The sequence below is a fragment of the Hippoglossus stenolepis genome, chromosome 17 (assembly GCF_022539355.2).
Source record: "Hippoglossus stenolepis isolate QCI-W04-F060 chromosome 17, HSTE1.2, whole genome shotgun sequence".
Taxonomy (NCBI): Eukaryota; Metazoa; Chordata; class Actinopteri; order Pleuronectiformes; family Pleuronectidae; genus Hippoglossus; species Hippoglossus stenolepis.
The window spans coordinates 2,026,933-2,049,747 of NC_061499.1; the positions used below are offsets into that span (position 1 = coordinate 2,026,933).

At 45.4% G+C, this 22,815-nt stretch overlaps 3 protein-coding genes across 4 annotated transcripts in view; 1 reads left to right on the forward strand and 2 right to left on the reverse strand.

Annotated features, from left to right (window-relative positions):
* The window catches only part of LOC118124644 (gamma-enolase), a 14,538-nt gene extending 3,481 nt beyond the window's left edge, over positions 1-11,057 (forward strand). For both annotated transcript variants that reach the window (XM_035182679.2, XM_035182678.2), the window contains exons 2-13: positions 3,609-3,694; positions 4,142-4,237; positions 4,557-4,615; positions 5,599-5,668; positions 6,323-6,456; positions 6,557-6,648; positions 6,724-6,854; positions 6,972-7,169; positions 7,256-7,457; positions 8,404-8,512; positions 8,887-8,945; positions 10,038-11,057. In XM_035182679.2, the coding sequence (XP_035038570.1) occupies positions 3,610-3,694; positions 4,142-4,237; positions 4,557-4,615; positions 5,599-5,668; positions 6,323-6,456; positions 6,557-6,648; positions 6,724-6,854; positions 6,972-7,169; positions 7,256-7,457; positions 8,404-8,512; positions 8,887-8,945; positions 10,038-10,107 (1,305 nt within the window). In that variant the 5' untranslated portion in view covers position 3,609 and the 3' untranslated portion in view covers positions 10,108-11,057. The remainder of the gene's footprint in view (positions 1-3,608; positions 3,695-4,141; positions 4,238-4,556; positions 4,616-5,598; positions 5,669-6,322; positions 6,457-6,556; positions 6,649-6,723; positions 6,855-6,971; positions 7,170-7,255; positions 7,458-8,403; positions 8,513-8,886; positions 8,946-10,037) is intronic.
* Positions 11,058-11,059: 2 nt separating this feature from the next.
* On the reverse strand, positions 11,060-13,876 carry LOC118124656 (triosephosphate isomerase). Its single transcript, XM_035182698.2, has 7 exons — positions 13,623-13,876; positions 13,051-13,174; positions 12,799-12,898; positions 12,602-12,719; positions 12,197-12,282; positions 11,964-12,051; positions 11,060-11,740 (listed from the first exon to the last, which is right to left on the reverse strand). The coding sequence occupies exons 1-7, from the start codon at positions 13,729-13,731 to the stop codon at positions 11,622-11,624; spliced, it is 744 nt and encodes a 247-aa protein (XP_035038589.2). The 5' UTR covers positions 13,732-13,876; the 3' UTR covers positions 11,060-11,621.
* Positions 13,877-14,920: 1,044 nt separating this feature from the next.
* Positions 14,921-21,779, reverse strand: gnb3b (guanine nucleotide binding protein (G protein), beta polypeptide 3b). The gene is made up of 9 exons (XM_035182677.2): positions 21,535-21,779; positions 19,247-19,363; positions 18,706-18,851; positions 18,307-18,370; positions 17,537-17,693; positions 17,396-17,462; positions 16,929-17,130; positions 16,191-16,407; positions 14,921-15,852 (listed from the first exon to the last, which is right to left on the reverse strand). Exons 2-9 carry the CDS (start codon positions 19,313-19,315, stop codon positions 15,746-15,748), a joined length of 1,029 nt encoding a protein of 342 aa, XP_035038568.1. The 5' UTR covers positions 19,316-19,363; positions 21,535-21,779; the 3' UTR covers positions 14,921-15,745.
* Positions 21,780-22,815: the final 1,036 nt, after the last annotated feature.

Sequence of the window (22,815 nt, forward strand, 5' to 3'; positions counted from 1 at the left end):
AGAGCGAGGGATGGAGACCAGAGCGACGAGATGAATTTGTTGAGGGCGGCGACAGATTGGGAAGGAAGAACATGTGTTTATGGAAATGAGATGAGTGCGTGCAGCGAATCCTCAGATGCTGTCATGAATACTTAAAATAGTTTAATATTAAAGGGGAAATAAATGAAGATTGTTTTACTCCTTTACATGATGTTGACGCTTTGAATTATAAATCACCAGCTTGTTGTATTTCTATATTCATCAAATTTACTTTTTCATGTATTATTATATTCAACGTAAACAAAGTCGGGACCAGAAGCCACAATAATCTCAATCGGATGTTTCCGGACCAAACTTAAATTTCAATTCTATGCGTCAGGGAGAAACTCATAAAATGTTAGTGTTGATCCGAATCTGCTTTCTTCAACATTGTGAGAAAGATTTTCTCATGAAGCTTAATTTAAAATAATCATATTTAGGGGATTCGTGGGGACTAGTGGGCGGAGCTCTCTACTGAGTTCCATTCTATGAACCGTTAGCATGCTAACCCCCGACGCTAACATGGTGCCAATGCTAAATATTACCGGTGAAACATCATCATGCAGATTTCAGGTCGAGGCCTCAGAGCCGTGAACTCCAGACACACGGTCTGTGGCCCCGGTTGGTTCCAGAGAGATGACGCATGATGAGTTTCACTGGTGCAGAAACATTAATAACTTCATATCAATGCATCCAGGATTTGATCAGAAACACGAAATAAGTGTAGAAACAAGAGGATTTCTGATGCTACAGCTTCACTGCTGCTCCGCCCTCAGGAGACGGTGTTTGGAAAACTGCAGCAGAACAGGGTGGGGCTTCAAAACACAGCAGAGAGAGAGAGGGAGAGAGAGAGAGAGAGAGAGAGAGAGAGAGAGAGAGAGAGAGAGAGAGAGAGAGAGAGAGAGAATAGTGAAATAGAGTCCAGTAGAAGATCACCCACGCTTCAGTCCCCCTGACTCTCCAGTGTGTGGATGTTTCTTCAGATTCTGCTGTTTCTTGTTCTGCACATCTTGCTGACTCCTTCATTCCGGCTGTGATTCAGAACTGTGTAAGCAGAAAATTCTCAGGTGTCGTAATGAAGCGTCAGCAAACGGGGGACGAGGCCCCAGTGATGAACTGATCACGCACTGTGAGAGGGAGGAGGACGGATGTTGGTGTCCCAGTGGAGGAGAAGTAATGTGTTTTCACCACTTCAGGTTTGACAGAAACAGATTGTGTTTGAGAGTCAGAGGAAATGAAACAAGGAAAAGCAATAAACATTATGAGGAGAGTTTTGTAAGACGAGCATAAAGTAATAACTTTAGTCTCTGTGTCACGTAAGATGGTGGATATCAGAAGATCTGTCTCTTGTGTTATATGAGGAACGTGTTTAGTTTTACTTTAGTAAAAGTTTCACAAAAAACACATCCTCGATGTTTTGTCTCATCGGCTCCACACTATCGTCAGGATCCGGACTTTGAAAAGATGAGAAACTGAGTCTGTTGTGAAGAAGGAACCAAACAAACTGTCTCTCCAGCGGAGGAGGATCACTGCTCACATCTGATTCAAAGAGCTTTCACAGTTTCTCAACTAACGTCAGATTGATCCTTGCAAGTTTTTTAAATGTGCGTGAACCTGCTAGTGAGAGCTGATAACTTATGAACAGGTAAGAACTCAGACTGTCAGAGAGGCTCCACATCCCTGCTCCTCTGTGTTCCACGGATCCTCTGCCTCCTTCTGTGCCGATGAACAAAGAGGTTTAATGAGAGAAGAAGCGTCTGAAGCCGGCGACTCAGCTTCAGCTCTGAAGTTCCGTCGCTCTGTCTTTGTAATGAAGAACAGGCTCATTCCAGCGGCGCCGCTCCGCCAGGTAGCAGCGAGACACATTTAGCTCTGCACAGATCAATGAAGTATTCATTCAGCGCGGAGACGAGCACGGCATGAAAGGCCTTTTTCTCTTTTGACATATCGTTGCAGAGTCTCGTGATCTGAATACAAATGAGGAGGGGAAACACCCAGGGAATGGATTAACGTCGGGTAGTGAAATGACGATGAGGACTATGTTCTGGAGGGTTCATGATGGTGACCCAGAAACTTAGAATGAATCTGTAATAACAGAATCATAAGTTCACGTGATGTGAAGCTGTTCAGGTTTTCAGAAAGAGAAACGACCCATTTCGAGAACGAACCTAAAGATGGACGACACGTCGTTATCCTGAAGCCAAAATATCAAGCGCTGATGACGTCTGCACTCTGGTGATCGAGGGGTGGAGCCGTGCACACTCTCGACCAATCACCAGTCAGACTCAGGTGTCAATCATGATATCTCAGGTTGTTTTTATATCATCAAATAACTGATTAAAACCAAACTGATCCGAAACATGAACACAAACATCTACTGGATGTTTAGTTTGGTTCATGTCCCATCTGCTAACATGGAGGATGCAGGGTTTGACCTATACTGCATTCAGACACCAGGGGGCGATCAAGAAGCTTTGGCTTCACCTTTGGGAGCCGTCATGTCGTCCTTCTTCTTAAAGAGTCCGTTGTTTAGGACATATGGATAAAATCTAATTTACATTTAGATGTTTATAGCATTCATAGTCACTTGAGAACTTTAGTAGTTTGTAATGATGTTTTTTATTTAATCAAACTAATCTTTAACGACATAAATGACCAGTCAGAAATCAGAAACAGGGATTTGCAGCTTACGGACACGTTGTGTGAAGGCGACTTCCAGTGCTCGTTGCTACTGGTTCGCTGGGTCTCGTGAGATCGCTGCTGCTGTCGTGCTCTGGCCCACTTAGACTCTCGTGCTCCAGCTGCTTCTCAAAGCGTCCACAGGCTCCCAGAGATTCACGGGTTCCTGCGGTGGAGCTGCAGGATTCTCCAACCGGCGTCTCCTGGGACAGACGAGGCAGCCGCAGTGAACAGGAGACACAGAATACTGTAATTAGGATTTAATAATAGAAACGATTAACCTTATTTACCGTGCAGAAAGAAACAAGAACGAAAGATTTCAACAAGATAATTAGAGGAAGTTAAAGACTCTGGGTGTGTGTGTGTGTGTGTGTGTGTGTGTGTGTGTGTGTGTGTGTGTGTGTGTGTGTGTGTGTGTGTGTGTGTGTGTGTGTGTGTTCAGGCGGAACCAACAGAGCTTCTTCTGCAGATCTGAGTGTTCGAGAAGAAAGATGCATAATTTACTGAGTTTTACTGCAGCCTGCTTCCAGAAACCTTAGAGTAACTGCAGTGTGTGTCTGTGTGTGTGTGTGTGTGTGTGTGTGTGTGTGTGTGTGTGTGTGTGTGTGTGTGTGTTCCTCTGTGGTGAGCTGTGATTTTCTCGTCGGCTCTGACATGTTGCTCCGTGTTAAAGGAAACGTACGATGTTCTTTTCAGTCTTTCTTTCTGAACATTGGAGCATGAACTCATTTCATTACACGGTTTCTCCTTTAAAAGATCTTCTCACCCGTGAACGTCTCTTGTTATTGTTACGTCTCTGTCTTCTAGCAGAGATCATGTTCGATGTGTGTGAAGGTGAAGCAGGTGTAGATCATTACAGCCTCTCTCTCTCTCTCTCTCCCTCTCCCTCTCTCTCTCTCTCTCCCTCTCAGGATGTCGATCGTCAGCATCGTTGCCAGGGAGATCTTGGACTCCCGGGGAAACCCCACTGTGGAAGTGGACCTTCACACAGAGAAAGGTGAGCGTCGATGAGCTAAACATCAGAGGGAGAAACAAAACATCTGCTCAGATTCATCATCTCCATTCAAAGCTCGGCAATGCAAGAGCACACGTGTTATTATTATTATTATTAGTAAAACGTTTGTCGGCTGTAAAGGTCGAATGACATAAAATAACTTTCATTTGACCAAATTCAATCAATTCTCAGTTGAGGGAAATTTAAAGATTTAATATAATCGATCAAAAAATCTACTCTAATACTTCTAAAAGCATCATTTCAAACCGGTGATGACAGAGAAGTGGATCAATCTTTCCTCTTGATTTAAGTGAGTGTGATAGTTGAGTGAATATCGGACACAGAGCCCAACAGAATGAATCCCCCCCACGTGGCTGCAGGGGGCGCTGTTGATCGGTCACAGCTACGTAGCGTCCCTTTAAACCTTTTCCCCTGGTCCTTGTGTTTCAGGTCTGTTCAGGGCGGCCGTGCCCAGCGGAGCATCCACAGGTATCTACGAAGCTCTGGAGCTCCGAGATGGAGACAAGAGTCGCTACAAGGGCAAAGGTACGGAGACAAATCAACAACGTGGACAATGGACATTTAGATTCTTTGGAAACATCTGCATCTGTAGTTCCAGCTGCTCCTTTGAGATTTCTTATCTGTTGGAAGTTGCTGTTTGTGGTTTTATATTTGGGATTTTCAGGGATGGAAGGAAGATGAAAACCCAAAACATGAAGGTGTTTGCAGATCTCCAGTTAATTCTCGAGGTTATTGGTTTAAGACAAAGAAAAGAAGACTCTCACTGCAGTTTCTTCTCTTCTAGCTGCTGCAGGATTTTAATTTCTCTCTGTTTCTGACTGATTCCTTCATTTGCCCCCTGCAGGTGTTTTGAAGGCCGTCGGCCACATCAACGATAGTCTGGCTCCAGCTCTTATCGCCTCTGTAAGTTCAGTCTCTATAAACTGTTTCCTCACGTGAACGTGTAGAATCTGTATTTGAGGGACGAGGTTTCAAAACTCCAACGTCCTTTTAGAGACATCTGGGACGTTGTATTCATGTCTCTTTACTTGTCCACAGTCAGATTAAATCAGTTTGTATCTGTCAGGAGACATCGATGCAGTCGATCAATGTGCAGATGACAATCACATCTGGATAAACAGGAAGCTGCGACAACCAGATAAAGGCTCCGCTGTCAGAGATGCTGGAGACAAGTGTGTGTGTGTGTGTGTGTGTGTGTGTGTGCGTGTGTGTGTGTGTGTGTGTGTGTGTGTGTGTGTGTGTGTGTGAGGCTGTGAATAATGATGATAATGTGTCTGTGAGATAAAAAAAATGTGAGCGTGAGGGAGGATAATTGAATGAGGCATGTGTGTGTGTGTGTGTGTGTGTGTGTGTGTGTGTGTGTGTGTGTGTGTGTGTGTGTGTGTTTGTGTGATGTTGTACAACAGTATGATTCAGATATCAGCAGCAGTGCAACATGGGTATTTTTCCTCTACAGCAGATGAACCACTGTGATCGGTCTGTTGGGAAAAAACAGCCGAGTGTTACATCAGAGTCTACATGAACTTGCGTGTGTGTGTGTGTGTGTGTGTGTGTGTGTGTGTGTGTGTGTGTGTGTGTGTGTGTGTGTGTGTGTGTGTGTGTGTGTGTGTGTGTGTGTGTGTGTGTGCGCGACGCGAGTCCCGTCCAAACACCTGCTTAACCAATCAGGAGTCAGTCTCAGCTGTCAATCATGACGTCTCAGCCTGTTTTTACATCATCAAATAACTAATATTATAATTCAAACCAAACTTGAGCTTTGATTTTTTTGGTTAACGTGTAAATTGATGACACGTAACCACCACACGCATGTTGTGTTGACCGTGACCCGACAGCCTGACGTGGGTCACATGATGGGTTTGTGTGTTTGTGTGTCTGTGTGTCTGCAGGGCATCAGCGTTGCGGAGCAGGAGCAGCTGGACAACATGATGATCGAGTTGGACGGCACGGAAAACAAATGTGAGTCAGAAAACAAACATCGACATGAATACAGACGCCGAGCAAACTCAGAGTCTTGCTCCAGACACGTTTTAGCAAACTCACGTCCTCAATAAATAAAGGCTGCGTTCACGTCTCCACACTTCAGCTGCACACTAATCGTTTCAGGCAGCAAAGCAAACAGCTCAGAAACTAATGGTGTTAGAAGAAATTAATTTGATCCAGAACATGAAGCCTGTCAGAATAAACTGCAGCCGAGTTTAATTCACTTTAACTGATTTACACAGACGAGCTTCGAGAACGCAGCGCCACAAATTAAACACTATTCACTCTTCTTATTTTTATTATTTTACAATCACACTAACACATTTGATCCCAGTTTATAAAGTGAAGTAAGAAAAAGGAAGAGAGCAGGTCTTCAAACAACTACGTTAAAAACTATACTCGTGTTGTATATTTGTTTAAATGTGTGATACTTCTGCAAAAAAAATTTTAAATTTGAAGCTCAAGTAAAAAGAAACCAAACCTGTGTTATAAAGAAAGTTAAATCAAACTGAATCTAAAATAAAGAGCAAAAATAAAGTTCAAATAAATGACTAAATAGTTTTTTTCTAAATGCAGAGAGAGGGCGTACCGAGTGTTACATCACTTCCTGTCCCTTCTTGTGTCAAACAGCTCAGTTTGGGGCCAACGCCATCCTGGGAGTGTCTCTGGCCATCTGCAAGGCCGGTGCAGCGGAGAAAGACGTCCCCCTGTACCGCCACATAGCCGACCTGGCTGGAAACACAGAGCTGGTGCTGCCGGTTCCTGTAAGAGACAAACTCACAACAGCTACACACATGAACCATCTGCAGCAGAGATAAAGGTTTTTAGTCTCGTATTAACTCCTTTCCTCTGTTTCCTCCTCAGGCCTTTAACGTTATAAATGGAGGATCTCATGCTGGAAACAAACTGGCCATGCAGGAGTTCATGGTTCTGCCCGTCGGAGCCGAATCTTTCAAGTAAGAATTCATCTTTCAAACCCTTTCACAAACGTGTAGAATTGTATTTCTTCTTACCCTTGCGCTGTCTGCCAGGGAGGCGTTGAGGATAGGATCAGAGCTGTACCACACACTGAAGGGAGTGATCCAGGAGAAATATGGTCAGGACGCCACCAACGTGGGAGACGAGGGCGGCTTCGCTCCCAACATCCTGGAGAACAGCGAGGGTGAGGAGCCTGTGTTACCTTCACCGAGGAGGTTACATGTTCACCTCTGTCTCTACAAAGCTCAATCATCTTCCATCACCTCCATCCTGTGTTTCCTTGTGTCTCCTCACCCTCCAGCTCTGGATCTGCTGCAGACCGCCATCGAGAAGGCCGGCTTCACGGACAAGGTGGTGGTCGGGATGGACGTCGCCGCCTCAGAGTTCTACCGCGATGGCAAATACGACCTGGACTTCAAATCCCCACCAGACCCCGAGAGACACATCAGCGCGGAGGAGCTGGCCGACATCTACCAGGGCTTTGTCAACAACTACCCAGGTGGAGGAGTTTTATCTCTTCATCTCCAGGTAGACATTCTGCTGTTGGCTCATTTTAACTCTGTCCGTCTCCTGTCCTCCTCCCAGTGGTGTCCATCGAGGACCCGTTTGACCAGGACGACTGGGAGGCCTGGTCCCGTCTCACCGCTCGAGTGGGGATCCAGGTTGTCGGCGACGACCTGACGGTGACCAACCCCAAGAGGATAGAGAAAGCTGCCGAGGAGCGAGCCTGCAACTGCCTGCTGCTCAAAGTCAACCAGATCGGCTCCGTCACCGAGGCCATACAAGCGTACGTATTCGACCTTGGACTGGCCGAAGAAGGTCGTCCATCTTGGCTGAGACGATACAGATACAGAGACACAGCTGCTCTCAGTCACACATCTGGAGACACGTACACACACACACACACACAGACACGCACATCAGTTGTTCCCTGTCAGCCATGTTGACCTCGTGCCACAGATGAGCTGCGTCAAACAACCTTCGAGACGATAAATTAACAACAGGAAGTGGCAGCAGGTTTTTTAGTGTGAAGATTAGCTGTCAATCAAAAGCAGCCGACCAGCACGGTTGTGTACATGTGTCTCACGGTTGTTTATGTCTTTGCGGGGACGATGTGTACTTGTAAATCTCGAGGTAAACCAGACGTCACTCTGGTTGTTGCGAAGCCATCAGTCATGAAGATGATGAAGAGGAGGATGAAGGAGGGGCTGAGACAGATGAAGTGATTCCTGTAACACGCGTCTTCATCTTCATGTGGTTAGCGGGTCAACGTGTCACATGAGTTATGAATAAACCACAATCTGATTAACATACTATCTAACAGCTACGGAAGATAATTAGGGCCGAACAGAAGAAAACATGTCAGCTTCAGTTTGTATTTTAAGAATAAAGTCGACACGTTGAGATTAAACTTAGAATTTTAAGATTTAAACTATATTTATAATAAACTATATGATGCCTTCTTTTTTTACAACCACTCGAGTCGCCCTCTGCTGGTCATTTAAGAGAATACAGGTTTCAGGGACCTTCACTTTACCGACTTGGAGTCCACGTCCATTCTTATAAATATATTCTGTGGAGAAACTGAGACTTTTGTAAACGATGACGCCCACGTTCTCTTCCTGATTGGTTCTCACCAGTCACGTGACTCGACGACCAGCGGTGAACACAAAGCGTCGCTCACACTTCCTGTCGGTAACGGTTCCACCTCGTCCCTGCTCTTTGTCTCTCAGGTGCAAACTGGCTCAGGCCAACGGGTGGGGCGTGATGGTCAGCCATCGCTCCGGAGAGACGGAGGACACCTTCATCGCCGACCTGGTGGTGGGACTGTGCACCGGACAGGTACACACACACACACACACACACACACACACACACACACACACACATTAATGGTTCTCAAGCTCTTTCTGCCATCGTCTGTATAGAAGACAAAGTTTCCTGACCTGCCCCATCAGGTCAGGGATTTGACCCCGGTCCTGAATGACGGGTGAAGAGAGTCGGTGATATCTTGAGTGATTTGGACCACAGTGTCCTCACAACCATAGAAAACACACAGACACCCCGCTCATGTTGACCTACTTTCCTTTTCTGGACCTAAACCACAACTGTCTCCACCACATGATTCACGTATCAGACAAAAGCTTCAGATCATCAGGACAGAAAATCTGATTCTACACGTGACGACGTCGCTGATGATTCTCTCTCTGTTGCAGATCAAGACCGGCGCCCCCTGCAGATCTGAGCGACTGGCCAAGTACAACCAGCTGATGAGGTCAGTGGTCGGCTCTGGAATCAGAAAGTCTGGGAGTAAAATGTATTTTTCAGTCTCAAAGACACTGAGTCTGATTTAAAAATCAATTTTCCTTTGTTTGGTATTTGCCAATTCGGGCGGCAGCTGAGCCACAACCAGGCTCCTCGGGTCTTAGTGTTTAGCATCGGGAGCTAATTGACATGACAGGCAACAGCAGCGCTGACGTCATCCGATGTGTCCGAGCCAGTCAGAGGCAGGAGGAGGAAGAGGAGGAGGAGGAGGAGGAGGAGGAGGAGGAGGATCAGCTCAGCGGTGTAATCCCATCGGACTGCTGAGGAGACGCAGAGAGGTGGAGGGTGGAGAGACTTACAGGAGCTTTAACTAGCGATAAACGCTAATCACTGCAGTCAAGTGCACACAGACACACACACACACACACAGTAAGTAGTTATTCATAGTCTACACCAGGAAGTTGTCATCAAATCCCCATGAAATCAAAAGATGTGGAGCCAAATAGAATAAACTACAAACCTTTGACTGAAAACAAAGATGGACGACGCTTCTCCACCTCCTCCTTCGATCCAGAAATGATCCAAAAGATCCCGGAGTCGAACGCTGCCATCTTGTGCACTTGGAGTCAGACACCAGCTCTCAAACCAGGAAGTGGAGACACGACGTGGACAGAGAACATGGAGGCCAGGCTGTTCCGTGCTTCCTCCTCCACCAGAGAAACGTCAGAGCCTCAGAACGATGAATGTGGTCAAAACTTCGTGTTTGTCTTTCGTTAGCATCTCGAAATACAACAGACGTCTTCTTTGACTTTAGCCAGAGGGGCTGGTGGGACGTGGTGTGAGGACGGAGCTCGTCCATTAATCAGGAGCTTTGAGCATTTTTCATCGCAGTCGTTTCCAGAGCTGATAAAATGTGTGTTCAACTTAAAATGAAGAACTCTCTCAACCCACTTTGAATAATTTCCCTTTACTCTTCTCTTCTTCTACATCTTCTCTCCATCGTCCTCCCTGCTTCTCCTTCTCTTCGTCTTCCTCTTCGTCTTCATCTTGTCTTCCCCTCTCACACATCGTCCCTTCTCTTCGTCTCCTCTCTTCTCTGCAGGATCGAGGAGGAGTTGGGCGACCAGGCTCGCTTCGCAGGCCATAACTTCAGGAACCCCAGTGCACTGTGAAAACCGACAGATGGACGGATGAATGACTCACACACACACTCACAGACACACACTCACAGACACACACTCACAGACACGACAAACAGGGAATGAGCCATGTACAAAGAAAGATTCATTAAAAAACACACAAGCTAAAGAGCCAAGCAAAAAAAAAGACAAAGATAAAATATGCACTGGACTTTAAATGTGTAGGAAGACGATGCTGCACACACACACACACACACATGCACAGTCGGCAGATGCAACACACGCTCACGCACATGCAGGGGAATATTATGAACATATAACATTTCTAAGCCAGACATGCACTGTTACTGTAGTTTTAACGAGGACAGAGCTGCAAAGATCCCGATTATTGTTGTAAGAGCGGAGACGAGCAGAGAAATGATAGAATCCTGTGAAGTGAAGCACGTGACTGGGTTAGGACGATGCCTCTGCAGAAACACGACTCGGCCGTTTCCGACCGAGTGAAAACTACACAAACACCCGAACACGTGTGTCCTCCGTGTCCACCTCTGTCCTGGACACTGAGACACCTGCACTCCTCCACCTCTCTCCTCCTCTCTCTCTCCTCGTCTACTTTTCCTCCCGTCGAGTCGGATTCTGTTTTTCTTCCTGATGTGATTTTGATTATTTGTCCTTCATGCTTGAATCTCTGTCTGAAGAAAAAAAAAAAATGATCTAAACCTCCTTGTTTCTTCGGTTCCTCCTGAATGTCCATAGAATTAGCTTCGTTGAAAAAGAAGAATAAATGAACGAACAAAAACGCTTGTCATTGAAAATAATGTGAAAATATGTGAAATAATAAAAAGATGGTAATTTACAATTTCAATCACAGTTAAAAAAATGTGTTTGTGTTGTTTTGTGTGTCTGTGTTAGTTGTGCAGTGAATCCTCAGGAGCTTCATCCGTAGTGACGAGATGATGCAGCAAATAAAACACCAAATACAATATTACTTTTCCTTTCATTAATTTATTAGTTTATTTATTACATTGGTCATAAATCCAGAGTCAAAAACACAACAGCAAAGTGCAGAGTTCATCTATTGTGTCTACGGTGGCGACTTCACAATAAAAGCCCCTAAAACACAGATTCTAATATTATATTTAATTTTTTACATCATGTGATTCATTTAATTCTGTCTGAGCTTTTGTTGCTATGGACCCTGAAGTAACAGTTAGTGCCGTCCATCAGTAACACAACATTACAACAGTGTGAACCTGTTTTAAAAACACACAACACAACCTGATCGTCTGCTGCAGATCACGTGAAGAAGCTTTAACTGAAAACTGATAAAGTCCTGTCCCGTAGAAAGACTTTTAAAGCCTCAGAATAAAGGTTCAATTATAGAAACAACAAAAAGTAGATTAACTGTAAATATGATAAATAAAATAAAAGCTAAATTCCCACAACTGTGTGATATTTATTTACCTAACACTCTGCAGACACACGGACGTGAGCACGTGACGAACTGAACGTGTGTTTCTCATCGGTCCTGATGGAACCTGCGTCCGTTACGCACGTGCGTTGATGATGTCGACAAACTCTGGTTTCAGAGAGGCTCCGCCCACCAGGAAGCCGTCCACGTCGCCCTGGGACGCCAGCTCTCGGCAGTTGTCTCCCGTCACCGAGCCTGAGGACGGACAGAAACAGGACAGATCCAAACCAGTCAGCGAGTCCAGGGACGAGTCTTGTCTCAAATATCCTGCGTTTGTCTCTCAGGTTTCACGGTTTCAGTTTGATCAACTAAAGACTTTGGACGGTACTAGCTGTCAATCAAACTGTATCCACGCCCCCCCAGTGCGTACGGAGCCCTATGATCCATTTGACTGTAAATGAGAAGAATCGTCACTGACCTCCGTAGATGATGCGAACAGAGTCGGCCACGTCGTCAGAGACGTTGGCTCTAAGCCACGCCCTCAGCTTCTCATGGACCTCCTGAGCCTGGACACACACACACAGACACACACAGACACACACACACACACAGTTCAAACAAACAGTTTTCATTTGTGGTTATTTTGGTTTTGAACAGAAAATGAAATCTCGTGATTTACCCGTGTCGCCGAACGTATGTGTTCTCTGTTACCTGTTCAGGTGTGGCCGTCCGCCCCGTGCCGATCGCCCACACAGGCTCATACGCCAGCACCACTTTCTCCCAGTCGTTCACGCTCTCTGCAACACAACACAACACAAAAACACAACACAATTCATTTCCTGCCATTCAACACGATGGCGTATCCATCGACGACACTGAAACTGATTTAAAGACGATCGTGTCTCTGGAGGTTTGTTCAGCAGCGGAGACCAACGACACATTCACAATCAGCGAGGAGACGACTTCAATACATAATCAATAAAATCGTATTTATTAACAGAGAATTCAAAACTTTATTTACATATAACATAAAGGTGGAGAAATCTGAGAGCGTGGTTTTGTGTAAAGCAAAAAGACAACACGAATATGAAGTAAATTAACAGTAATACTGTTTACCTGCGATCACCTGCGTCTGAGCGTACACGACCTCCTCGGTGGCTCCGGCCTCTCGCTCCTCCAGCTTCTCCCCGATGCAGGCGATCACACCCAGACCGCCCTCCAGAGCGTGAGCCACCTGAGGACCACGAGGGAAACATGTCACCAGCTTCGTCTTCCTTCTTACCGACCTTCAAACATCACAGGAGGCGTCTCACCTTCTGTCCAATCAGCTCGTCGCTTTCTCCGAACACGTGACGGCGCTCCGAGTGTCCCAGGACGACCCAGTCGACCCCGCAGTCCTTTATCATGTCCGGGCTGCCAGCAGGGGGCGACACACAAGATACTGTTGATTTTACATATTTAAATTTGAAAACAAACTGTGCGTACATTAACTTCCTCGATGGTGTTAAAATAAAAATCGTACAAAAGCCTGTGTTTGTTTTTCTGTCCGATGAAACGTCAGATACCTGATCTCTCCGGTAAACGCCCCCTTGGACACTTTGTAGCAGTTCTGCGCTGCGACGCCGATTCTGGGATCCAGACGGGAGCGAACGAAGTCCAGGTAGACGGAGGGCGCCGCACACACCACCTCTGAAAAACAGGGGGAGCGTAATGTTTTATCTTTTCTTCCTGAAATCCACCTGAAACGATGCTATACTGCAGCCAGCCACCAGGGGGCGATGGAGATGCTTTTGGCTTCGCTTTGAGGGAGCCGTCATGGCGTCCATCTTTATTACGTCTAAGAACGACCTCGGCAGATTAAATCATCGAAGAGAGAGCGGGTTACAGGAGCCTGAGCCAGACACTTATTTTGAAAAGGAATCACGAACAATCAAGTCTTGTTTTGAAAAATAACCACGAAATAAAAATGGAAATAATATTTATAGTAGTTTACGTTTAAATAGTTCAAAATGAGAGGAAAGGGAAATAATAAAAAAGTAACTTCAAGGATCAAATTATTCTTCAGTAGAGAATCTGAGTAGTTAATAACACACTCTCTCCCCCTCTCTCTCTCTCGCCTCCCTCTCTCCCCCTCTACCGGTGTCCTGCAGGTCGGCGGTGTTCAGATTCTCCATCATCCCGCTCAGAGTCTCCTTGTTTCCGTTCATCTTCCAGTTTCCTCCCACGAAGAAGCTGCGGGTCGACATGACGGAGTGAGAGCGGCTGGTTCCCGGTGAGAGGAGGAGGAGGAGCAGCAGGAGGAGCAGGAGGAAGAGCAGGAGAACCGGGACAGGGACGGAGACCGGCCGGTGTGCGAGTGACTGTGTGTGTGTGTGTCTGTGTGTGAGTCAGGTGACACCAACAGCTCCCCTCCAGGTGCATCAGCGCCCCCTGCTGTTTACATCATGTCCTCCAGCCCTGAGCTGTCACTAGTAACTACTAGATTACTTTTATACTTGTAACTCCCCGTATTTCAAAAGACAATAATAATTGAATACATTTGATTTTGTAGATGATCAAAAGCTGCTCGCTACTTTTCAACTTCTTCTAAAATCAATCAGTCAATCAGTCAATCATTTTATCTTATCTTATCTTATATTAATCTTATCTTTTCTTATCTTATCTCTTATGTGAACATCCTCTTTCAAATCGCTCTTAAACACATATTTCCAAGTTATCAACTATTATTTATAACTTTTATTTGATCTTGTTTTTACTCTTTTCTCCCCTGTAACATTATGTATTTACGTATCAGTGCTCTAATGCTCTGTGATCTTTAAAGAAGTGTTTCACATTGTTTGCTGTTCAATTTTACATTTTCAACTTGCAAAGCACTTTGTAACTGTGTTAAATAAAGTTAATAAAGTTTTTCATTGTTATTGGGCTGTATCGAGTCTCAGCTGTCAATCACGACGTCTGAGCTCATCTTTACATCATCAAATAACTGATTCAAACCAAACTGATCAGAACAAATCACAAAAAACATATTTGACAAACATTCATTTAATGTCTTCTACCAGGTTTATGACCTATTCTGCAGCCAGCCACCAGGGGGCGATGGAGACAATTTGGCTTCACTTGAGGGAGCTGTCAAGTCGTCCATCTTTATTTGCAGTCTGTAGCTGTGTCACAGTTCGGAGGCGTCTCCTTGGTTTGAAAAGGTCGAACGCAATGAATTCTGGGATATGTTGGCCTGAGAGGGATCCACCCGTCGGATCCTTGGGTTCAGTCTAGTTCACTGTGACCTCGATAATGATGAAACCTGCGCCCCCTGGCGGTTTAGAGCTGCAACTACATGTACTACACACTCAAAATAACACCCTATCTTAAAAACATGACTTTTTAAAATGTCTTCTTCAGCCGAGCTACCGAAACACAAACACACAGAGTCGGACATGGTGTTAATGCAGAATTCTATGTTTATTATAAAGATTTTCAACAAACATTTTGTCTTTTTACAGAGGAACTGCACATGTGTGTAAAAGTACTACAAAATGCAGCTGAACCCGGGGGAGTAAAATACAGTTTACAGGTCTTTACAGAGTGTTTACACAGCGTCGGAGTTTCACAGGTGAGACGGGGAAACGGCAGCAGCCATCTTGGATCGAAGGCTGCTGGTCGTGAGCAGGGGACCCAAGATGGCGGCCGTACCATGACCATACACATACACTGTGGATATGTGCAGCCAAAAAAAAAAAAAGAATAGACACTGTACATCGACTCTTTATCTAGTGAGTTAAATCTATAAAATGGAAATAAATGTACATATCAATATTTCATCTAAATAAGTGCAGGTCAAAGACGATAAAAATAAATCTGTAATGCTACAGCCTCACTTTCAATATGTGTTCTTTCTTTGTTATTGTCAAACATCTACGTGTTTAATTGACATTATCGATAGGAGCTTATTTTCTGCTCATTTTGAATAACGCACTATTTTTTATCAACGTTTTTATTTTTTAAATTATGGTCTGGATGTAATGAAACTGGTGCACATGCAGTGGGATGCATCACTCACTGCTGATGCCTGATGCCATTTACACAACGGACTCACTCACAGACTCTCGTTTTGCATACATGAACAAGGAGGAGGGGGAGAGGGAGAGAGAAAGAGAGGAAGGTCTGCTCAGTCAGCTCTCCCCCAACCGCACTTCTCTTCCTCTACCTCCTCCCCCCCCTGCTCTTCCTCCTCCTGGTGTTTATCCTCCGCCCGGGACGACCTCAGTTCCACAGCTTGAGGAAACTGTCCCAGGATCCTGTGCAGACTCCCATCCCATCCTCAGGGACGCCGGTGCAGCTCACCCTGTTGTCATGGCCGGACAGAACGCCTGGAGGACGAGGAAGAGGAGGAGGAGGAACAGAGAGGAAAGGGGAGAGGAGAGGAAGAAGAGGAGGAATATATCAAATTACACGAACAAAGAGAAAGATAAATGAGATGAGCATAAGGGAAAGAATAAAGAAAAGGAAGAAAGGGAAGAAGAAGAGGAGGAAGGGGAATGAAGCAAAAGAACGGAATGAAGAGGAGATGTGTTCATTTCGTGGCATTACTATATTTATATGATTTTCTTTTCTTCCCTCAGACAAACTCTAAACTCTTCTTTCTACCTGTTGCTGCTGTTCATTTTCCTCCGAGCAGCTAAAGGATGTTTGTTCGTTGTTCACTCACCGACTTTCTCTCCCTTCAGAGAATCCCAGACGTGACAGTTGAAGTCGTCGTAGCCGGCGAAGATGAGGCGGCCTGAGTTGGACAGAGCCACAGACGTGACGCCGGCGTTCAGGCTGCTGTCCTGGTAGCTGATCACCTCCTGGTCAGAGCGCAGGTCGTACATCTTGCAGGAGCAGTCGTCGGAGCCTGTGACGATGGTGTGTCCATTGGAGAAGAACTGAGGAGCGAGGGAGGAGGAGAAATGATCTTCATGTGATACATGATCTGCTGCTGCTTCCACCAGACACTAAATACACTGGTTAAAGTTTCCATCGTCTCCCAGACTAATACACGTGAGTCGTGTTGGAACCAGGAGCAAAGTTTAAAACTCAACCTGCTACAGACTCAGGACTCGTTCACACCTGGTTTGGTTCAGAGCTTCAGACTCTTCAGTTCAGTCTGAACCTGAACATCAGGTGTGAAAGGTTCCTCAGACCAGTTTGGACTTTTGGACCAATCACAGGAAGTAGAGACAGCATTAAACAGTAGAAGAAGAAGAAGAAGAAGAAGAGGACAACACGCCAGACGGCCCTTTTAGTTGATCCTGTCGTTGTGTTGCTAACTGGACGACACCTCTGTTCACATCCACAGGAGACAGCACGACAGGATGAGTCGTTGAAGCTGCTCTCTGATCAGAGGTTTTGATGCGTGTGTGTGTGTGTGTGTGTGTGTGTGTGTGTTGTTTCTGTGGATCCTCACCGCGATGGCGTTGATGTCGCTGGTGTGTCCACTGAAGGTCTGCTTGCAGGTCCCTTCCCTCAGGTCCCACAGCTTGGCCAGGGAGTCGCAGGCTCCAGAGATGAAGGTGTTCATGTCGGGGGAGAGAGCCAGCGACATGCAGTCTCCGATGTGATTGGTGAAGATGGTCTTCTGCTTACCGGTCTCCAGGTCCCACAGGCAGCTGAGGGAGGGGGGGGGGCAGGAGACAGTGGGTCAGGTCTGTTTCCAGATCTGGACTAATTCGCACTGTTCACATGTATTTCTTTTATTTAAAAAAATCCATTTCGCATGGTGTGTAATGGTGTTTTGTTTTCTTGTTTTCATCTAGACTCCTGGTTCAACATGTATTTCAACAGATGCTGTTAACATCTGTGTGTAGATTGGACGAATAAAAGAAATTCACAAAGTTTATCGTCCGGTGGCGAAAAGCAAAGCGATGAACTCACCAGGTGGTGTCACCAGAGGCCGTCAGGATGTCAGTGTCGCTGAGGAAACGGCAGCAGGACAGGTAACCTGGGAGGAGGAGAGACAAGCCAGCGTTTAGTCAGTGTCTTCATCCGTCCGTCCTCCGTCGGCGTCATCCTCACCTGTGTGTGCGTCCAGCTCCCTGAGGGTCTTGGGGCTGGCGGCCTTGATGTTGCAGACTGTGCAGATGTTGTCCAGACCCCCGCTGGCCACCAGGTTACCAGAGGGGGCGAAGGCGACGCTCATCACCCAGGCCGACTTCAGTGGGACGGCAATCAGCTGGGAAGCACCGGTTCAGTTCATTTACAAACTCTTTCATACGTGGTACAACATTAAACACAAGAAAAAGGCTAAAACTTTTAAATTGTTCAATAATATAAGTTTTATTCCTGACAGGTTGAAAACATCCCTGACAAATGAACTCAAACTATGAAATCCAGACTAATGGGATTATTGGAGGATTAGAAGCTGGGGACTAGTTAACTAGTCCAACCGGTTTCACCAACCAGTGTTGTCACCAGTAACTCAGTTAAACCATGAAGTTCAACATCAAGACGGATTGTTGCACCAGCGATGTTTAAAACTACAAAGTAGTATCTTGAAACTTGAAAATTCAAACTTTAAATTTAAAATTTCATAATTTCAACTTTCAAATTCTAAAAATTCAAACTTTGAACTTTTGAACTTCATACTAAACTTGAAACATCTTAAAATTAAAGGTGGAATATAACAACTCTTCAGTATGTCATAGCATGACATCACCAGGAAGCTTTGTCATTCCTGTTTGTTTTGCACACTTTGTGAGGACCAGTTGAACTTTGTGTGATAAACAGATTATAATTATAGATTAATATGATATAGAGACTTTCTATATGAGACGGTGATGATTCACCTTGTTGCCGGTGAAGGTGTCCCACACCAGCAGCTTCCCATCCTGTGACGCACTGACCATTTGCCTGCGAGACACCAGGAAACAGTTTGAATGAGACTCAATCAAACATTCACACTTTGAAATGTTAAACGTAGCTTTAAAAAATAAAAAACAACAACACAGCACCGATTGTGAAACTCATTGAACATCATTGGATGAGTTAGCTTAAAAGTAAAGCTAACTCATTTAGCTCCTCCATGTTAGCAGATGGGACATGGACCAAACTAAAACACAAGTGTTTCTGATCAGTTTGGTTTTAATTTGTTATTTGATGATATGAGCAGGTGGAACTGCATTGTCCATGTTACATATATACAGCCATTGATTGTAAACAGGCGCTGGGACGGACGGCGTGCTCACCTGGAGTCAGCTGACCAGTGCATGGCGTAGATTTTGGCCAGGTGGCCCTTGAGCGTCTTCCTGAGCTTCAGCTGGACTCGGCCCACAGAGTCGACGCCCCCTGCTGCTGAGGTCATGCTGCCGTCGTTCACAGCCTTACGGGCCGCCTGGGGGGGGGGTGGAGAGAGAGAGGTCAGTGAGGAAGTTTAACTTTCTGTCTGTGTTTTATTATTTTATCTTTGTTTACGTGTCTTTAAGTTTCCTTGTTGCCAGATTCAGATTCATCTTAACGTTACGTCACTTCCTGTTATTATTGTTCTGAGCGTGAATGGGGCAGATGAGTGTGTAGTTGTATTATTTTTATTACTTTTATTTTGTGAATCACTCTGTGTCACATTATTCGTATGGAAATTGATGTACAAATAAATCATGATCGACTAATGATTGATTGTCTTGGTGGAACATCTACAACAGTTTAACATTGAACTCCTGTTTTCTGTGATCAGGCCTCGTGACGCCTTCACATATGTTAATAAATGTTTCACCTGCAGGAGGCGCTCACCTCAATCTGTGCACGGAGGCCATCGCACTCCTTTTTCAGTGCATCCATTTCAGCTTTCTCAGCTGCCATGGCGACGGTTGCTAAGGGATGTTACTGACGGAAAACGAAGCTGCGACTCTGGAATGAGAGAAAAGATGGAAAAGGAGGAAACAATTAGTTAATTGGCGATTCTGGTTGACAGTCTTTGCACAAACAGGAGGTTGGACGGGTTACAGGGATGTTTGTTGTCCCAGTTTGTCTATAAGACGACTTGAGTCCTCGTGTGTGACCCTGACAGGACACGACTTCACCCTGAGATCAGCTCTGAACATCAGTGACCCTGACGCCTTGATCCTGATCAGGGAGTCACTGACATCGTGTCTCGGGCAAAGATTAGACACGTACCTGACGGCTGTAATCCTGCAAAGTTGTAACACTGTTAGCTCCAATACTCGTGTGATGTGAAGGAGCGAAGGGAGGAGATGGAGAGATGAGGGGAGATGCTCTGCATGGACAGGAAGTGAAGTGGACGGGTGCAGGAAAGGAATTAAGCTTAAGGAAAGGAGAAAGGGGAAGAAGTTAGGAAAGAAGAAAGCAAGGAAGTGACAAAGGAAGCTAAAGCTAATCAATATTTTATCTCATGTTGAAGTATAAAATATGGGCATGTAAAGAATCCCTGGACGTTATCGGTACATTTCTAAATGCTGCTGAGTTTTTATGCTCAATAAACAATAAAATCTCCTCTCTTAGTTTTCATGAACTGTCTCGATCACGTTCTTTCATTCAAGGTGTTGCATGATCATCTTTGGTGTCGGCCATTTTGACGTCAGACTGTACGAAGCTTTGTGTTATTTTTTAAACGTTACTCTTGTTGAAACACAAGCTGTGTAAAATATTTAATGCTAAATATTTGTTAAAGTTCAAAGTGAAGAAGCCAATTTAACACCAATTACCTGCCAGCAAAACTCTGCCCACTGCCAAGGAACTTTGTTTAATGCTAATCGACGGTAATCAGGAGAGTTCACAGAGCGTCACGTGATGTTCAGACAAAACCAGGTCCCTTCATAAAAGATGCACGATGGAGAAAATGCAAAGAAAAGAACAAGGAGCCTCAATCACCTGTTGTTTAAATTCCTGTTGCAACATGAATACGAGATGCGACAAGTCGGGAAAAACATTACAGACCTTTGCAGAACATGATTTGATATCGTTTTAAATTACTAAAGTTTGGAGTTTGAGCTGCTGATACACTTGATGCCTGATGCTTAATTAGAAGGAATCTTTGAGAGCGGAAACTTGAGGATCCAGAGCACAGGTGAAGGTTTAGGATGTGGCCCACATGCAGGTACCTGTGGCAGGGTCAAGGCTGCAGGCTGCAGGGTGCAGGCTGCAGGGTGAAGGGTGAAGGATACAGGAGGGCCAGTAGCAGGGATGGAGGTTTGGGACGGGCTGCTCCAGGCCTTTAAATCCCTGCAGGAGATCTTGAGGGAAGCTTTACCGCTCAAATCTCCTGTCATCCGATTACTGACTGCTCTTTACCTCGGGATCAGAGGGAGAGGGAGGGTGTGGACGGTGGGAGACGTGGATGGTCTGTTCTCGTCCAAACGTCAGGGAGCTCCTCCTCCATCATGATGGGAAATGATGATGAGGCCTCTACATCTCCATGAACATCTTACTGTGAAAAGGATTTCCCCAAAGCTGAAACATGTCTTGAAGTTTTCCTCGCTGGAAACTTTGCAGTAGCAGCTTTGGAAACTATGGAGGAGATCTGCGCAGGAAGCTGGTGGAGGCTTGGCCTCATGTGAAAGATCAGGCTGCAGCTTACTGCTGCTACACCTGAGGCACCAATCCTCTTTAGCAGCTTCCCTACTATCCAAAGATCACCTTCAGAGGGTTAAAGGAATCATGACAGCCTCGGACAGGACTGATCAATTATTCTATCGCATGCAAGAAACCAGTTTCAATATTTAGAGACTCAAGCAGAGTTTGTGTGCAAGATGGTAGCTGCCTTTTATGAAACAACTCAAAAGTGAAGAAGGAAAATGTGAGTTTCTGCAAAATCACTGCAAATGCAAGAAGTTGTTTGCAGGCAGAAGGTTCCACATTAGTTTCTCATAAATTGCCGTTTTGCACATTGAAGTAAAAATCCTCCTGCTGGTTTTAAAATCTCACAAAAAGAAAAAACTCACTCTCTTTCTGTGAACTCTCTTCGTTAACAATGAAAAGATGCAGCTCAGTGTTTCTCCAAATGATCCCGAGTGCAGAGGAAGTTCTGGAAGAGAAGAACAAGAGAAAAAGGAGAAACTCACCTTTTCCACTCACAACGTGGTTTCTCCGGTTCCTCTGAACTTGTTCCCAGACTCCTCCGGCTCCGCGTTCCCCCTTCAATGTTTTTTAGATCCCACAATCCCAGGGTGCACCACCTGCTCACTGGCTCCTCCGACGCTCTTCCCCCGGCAGACTGCTCGCAGCTTGTGCTGGTGAAAAACTCTCTCTTTCTGTCTCCCTTCCTCCACAGCGAAGAACAGATGAGGATTGGAGGGGATGAAGGAGATAAGGGATGAAGGGATAAAGCTCAAAGATGGAAATAGAGAGGCAAGGAGAGAGAGAGGGAGGAGAGACGGGGAGAGGGAGCGATGGCGAGAGGAGGCAGGTAAACCGATTGGAGAAAGAAAATCAGGTTATGAGGTCAAAAGACAAGAGCAGGTGAAGAAATGAAAGAACGAGGCCGGAGGAGAAAGGAAACAGGTGGAGAGGAAATGTGAGAATATAAGACGGTGGACGTCTGAGGGAAGGAAACAAACATGGGAATTAATATGAAAGAATAAAAATCGATCTTGTTTTATTGAGTTTTAATGAGTTTAAGGTGCAAATTAAAAGTTTAAATACAGATAAATGAGGATTTATTGGTTTAAGAGGAATATGCCGTGATTGCATTTCCTTATGTTTCTGCAGGTGAGCTGACGCCTGATTGGCTGCATTGCAGCACATGTTTCTTTGTCTGGATGCAGCAGCGGGGCTGGAGCGTCGGAGGTTGACAGAGGTGAATTGGTTTGTCAGAGCTAATGAGCTGAGCCCAGTTAATCAGGGTCTAATGGGATATCCGGGGACGGCCAATCTCGTTAGAGAATTAGAGCAGTTCAGCCTAAACGTGCGTCACACCTGAAACACGCCGAGGGCCGAGATGGAAAGTGGATCAAGAATCAGGATGCAGTTGAGTTTTGCCTCCGATTGAAACGGGGACGGACGAACGTGGCAGCGGCTCCGTGACGAACAGCTGCAAAGCAAAAGAGATCGAGGTAAAACATGAGTTCTTATTTGGAAGGTTTGGAGATAAAAGTTCCTCCAGATCTGGAGACAGGAGGAGAAGTGACACAGCACATGAGTGACGACACCAAGCAGGTATCTATACGATGAGAGATCATCTCGTTGGGTCCGCCCTCCTCCCCCTGGCGTCCCGTAATCTGCCCTCTTCTTCTAGGAAAGCTGGGGACCTCCACTCAGACATGATCATCAATCAGAGGAACATTGATCCACAGTCGTGTTTTCAATGATCAATGAAGAGGAACAGGCCAGAACTTTAATAATCA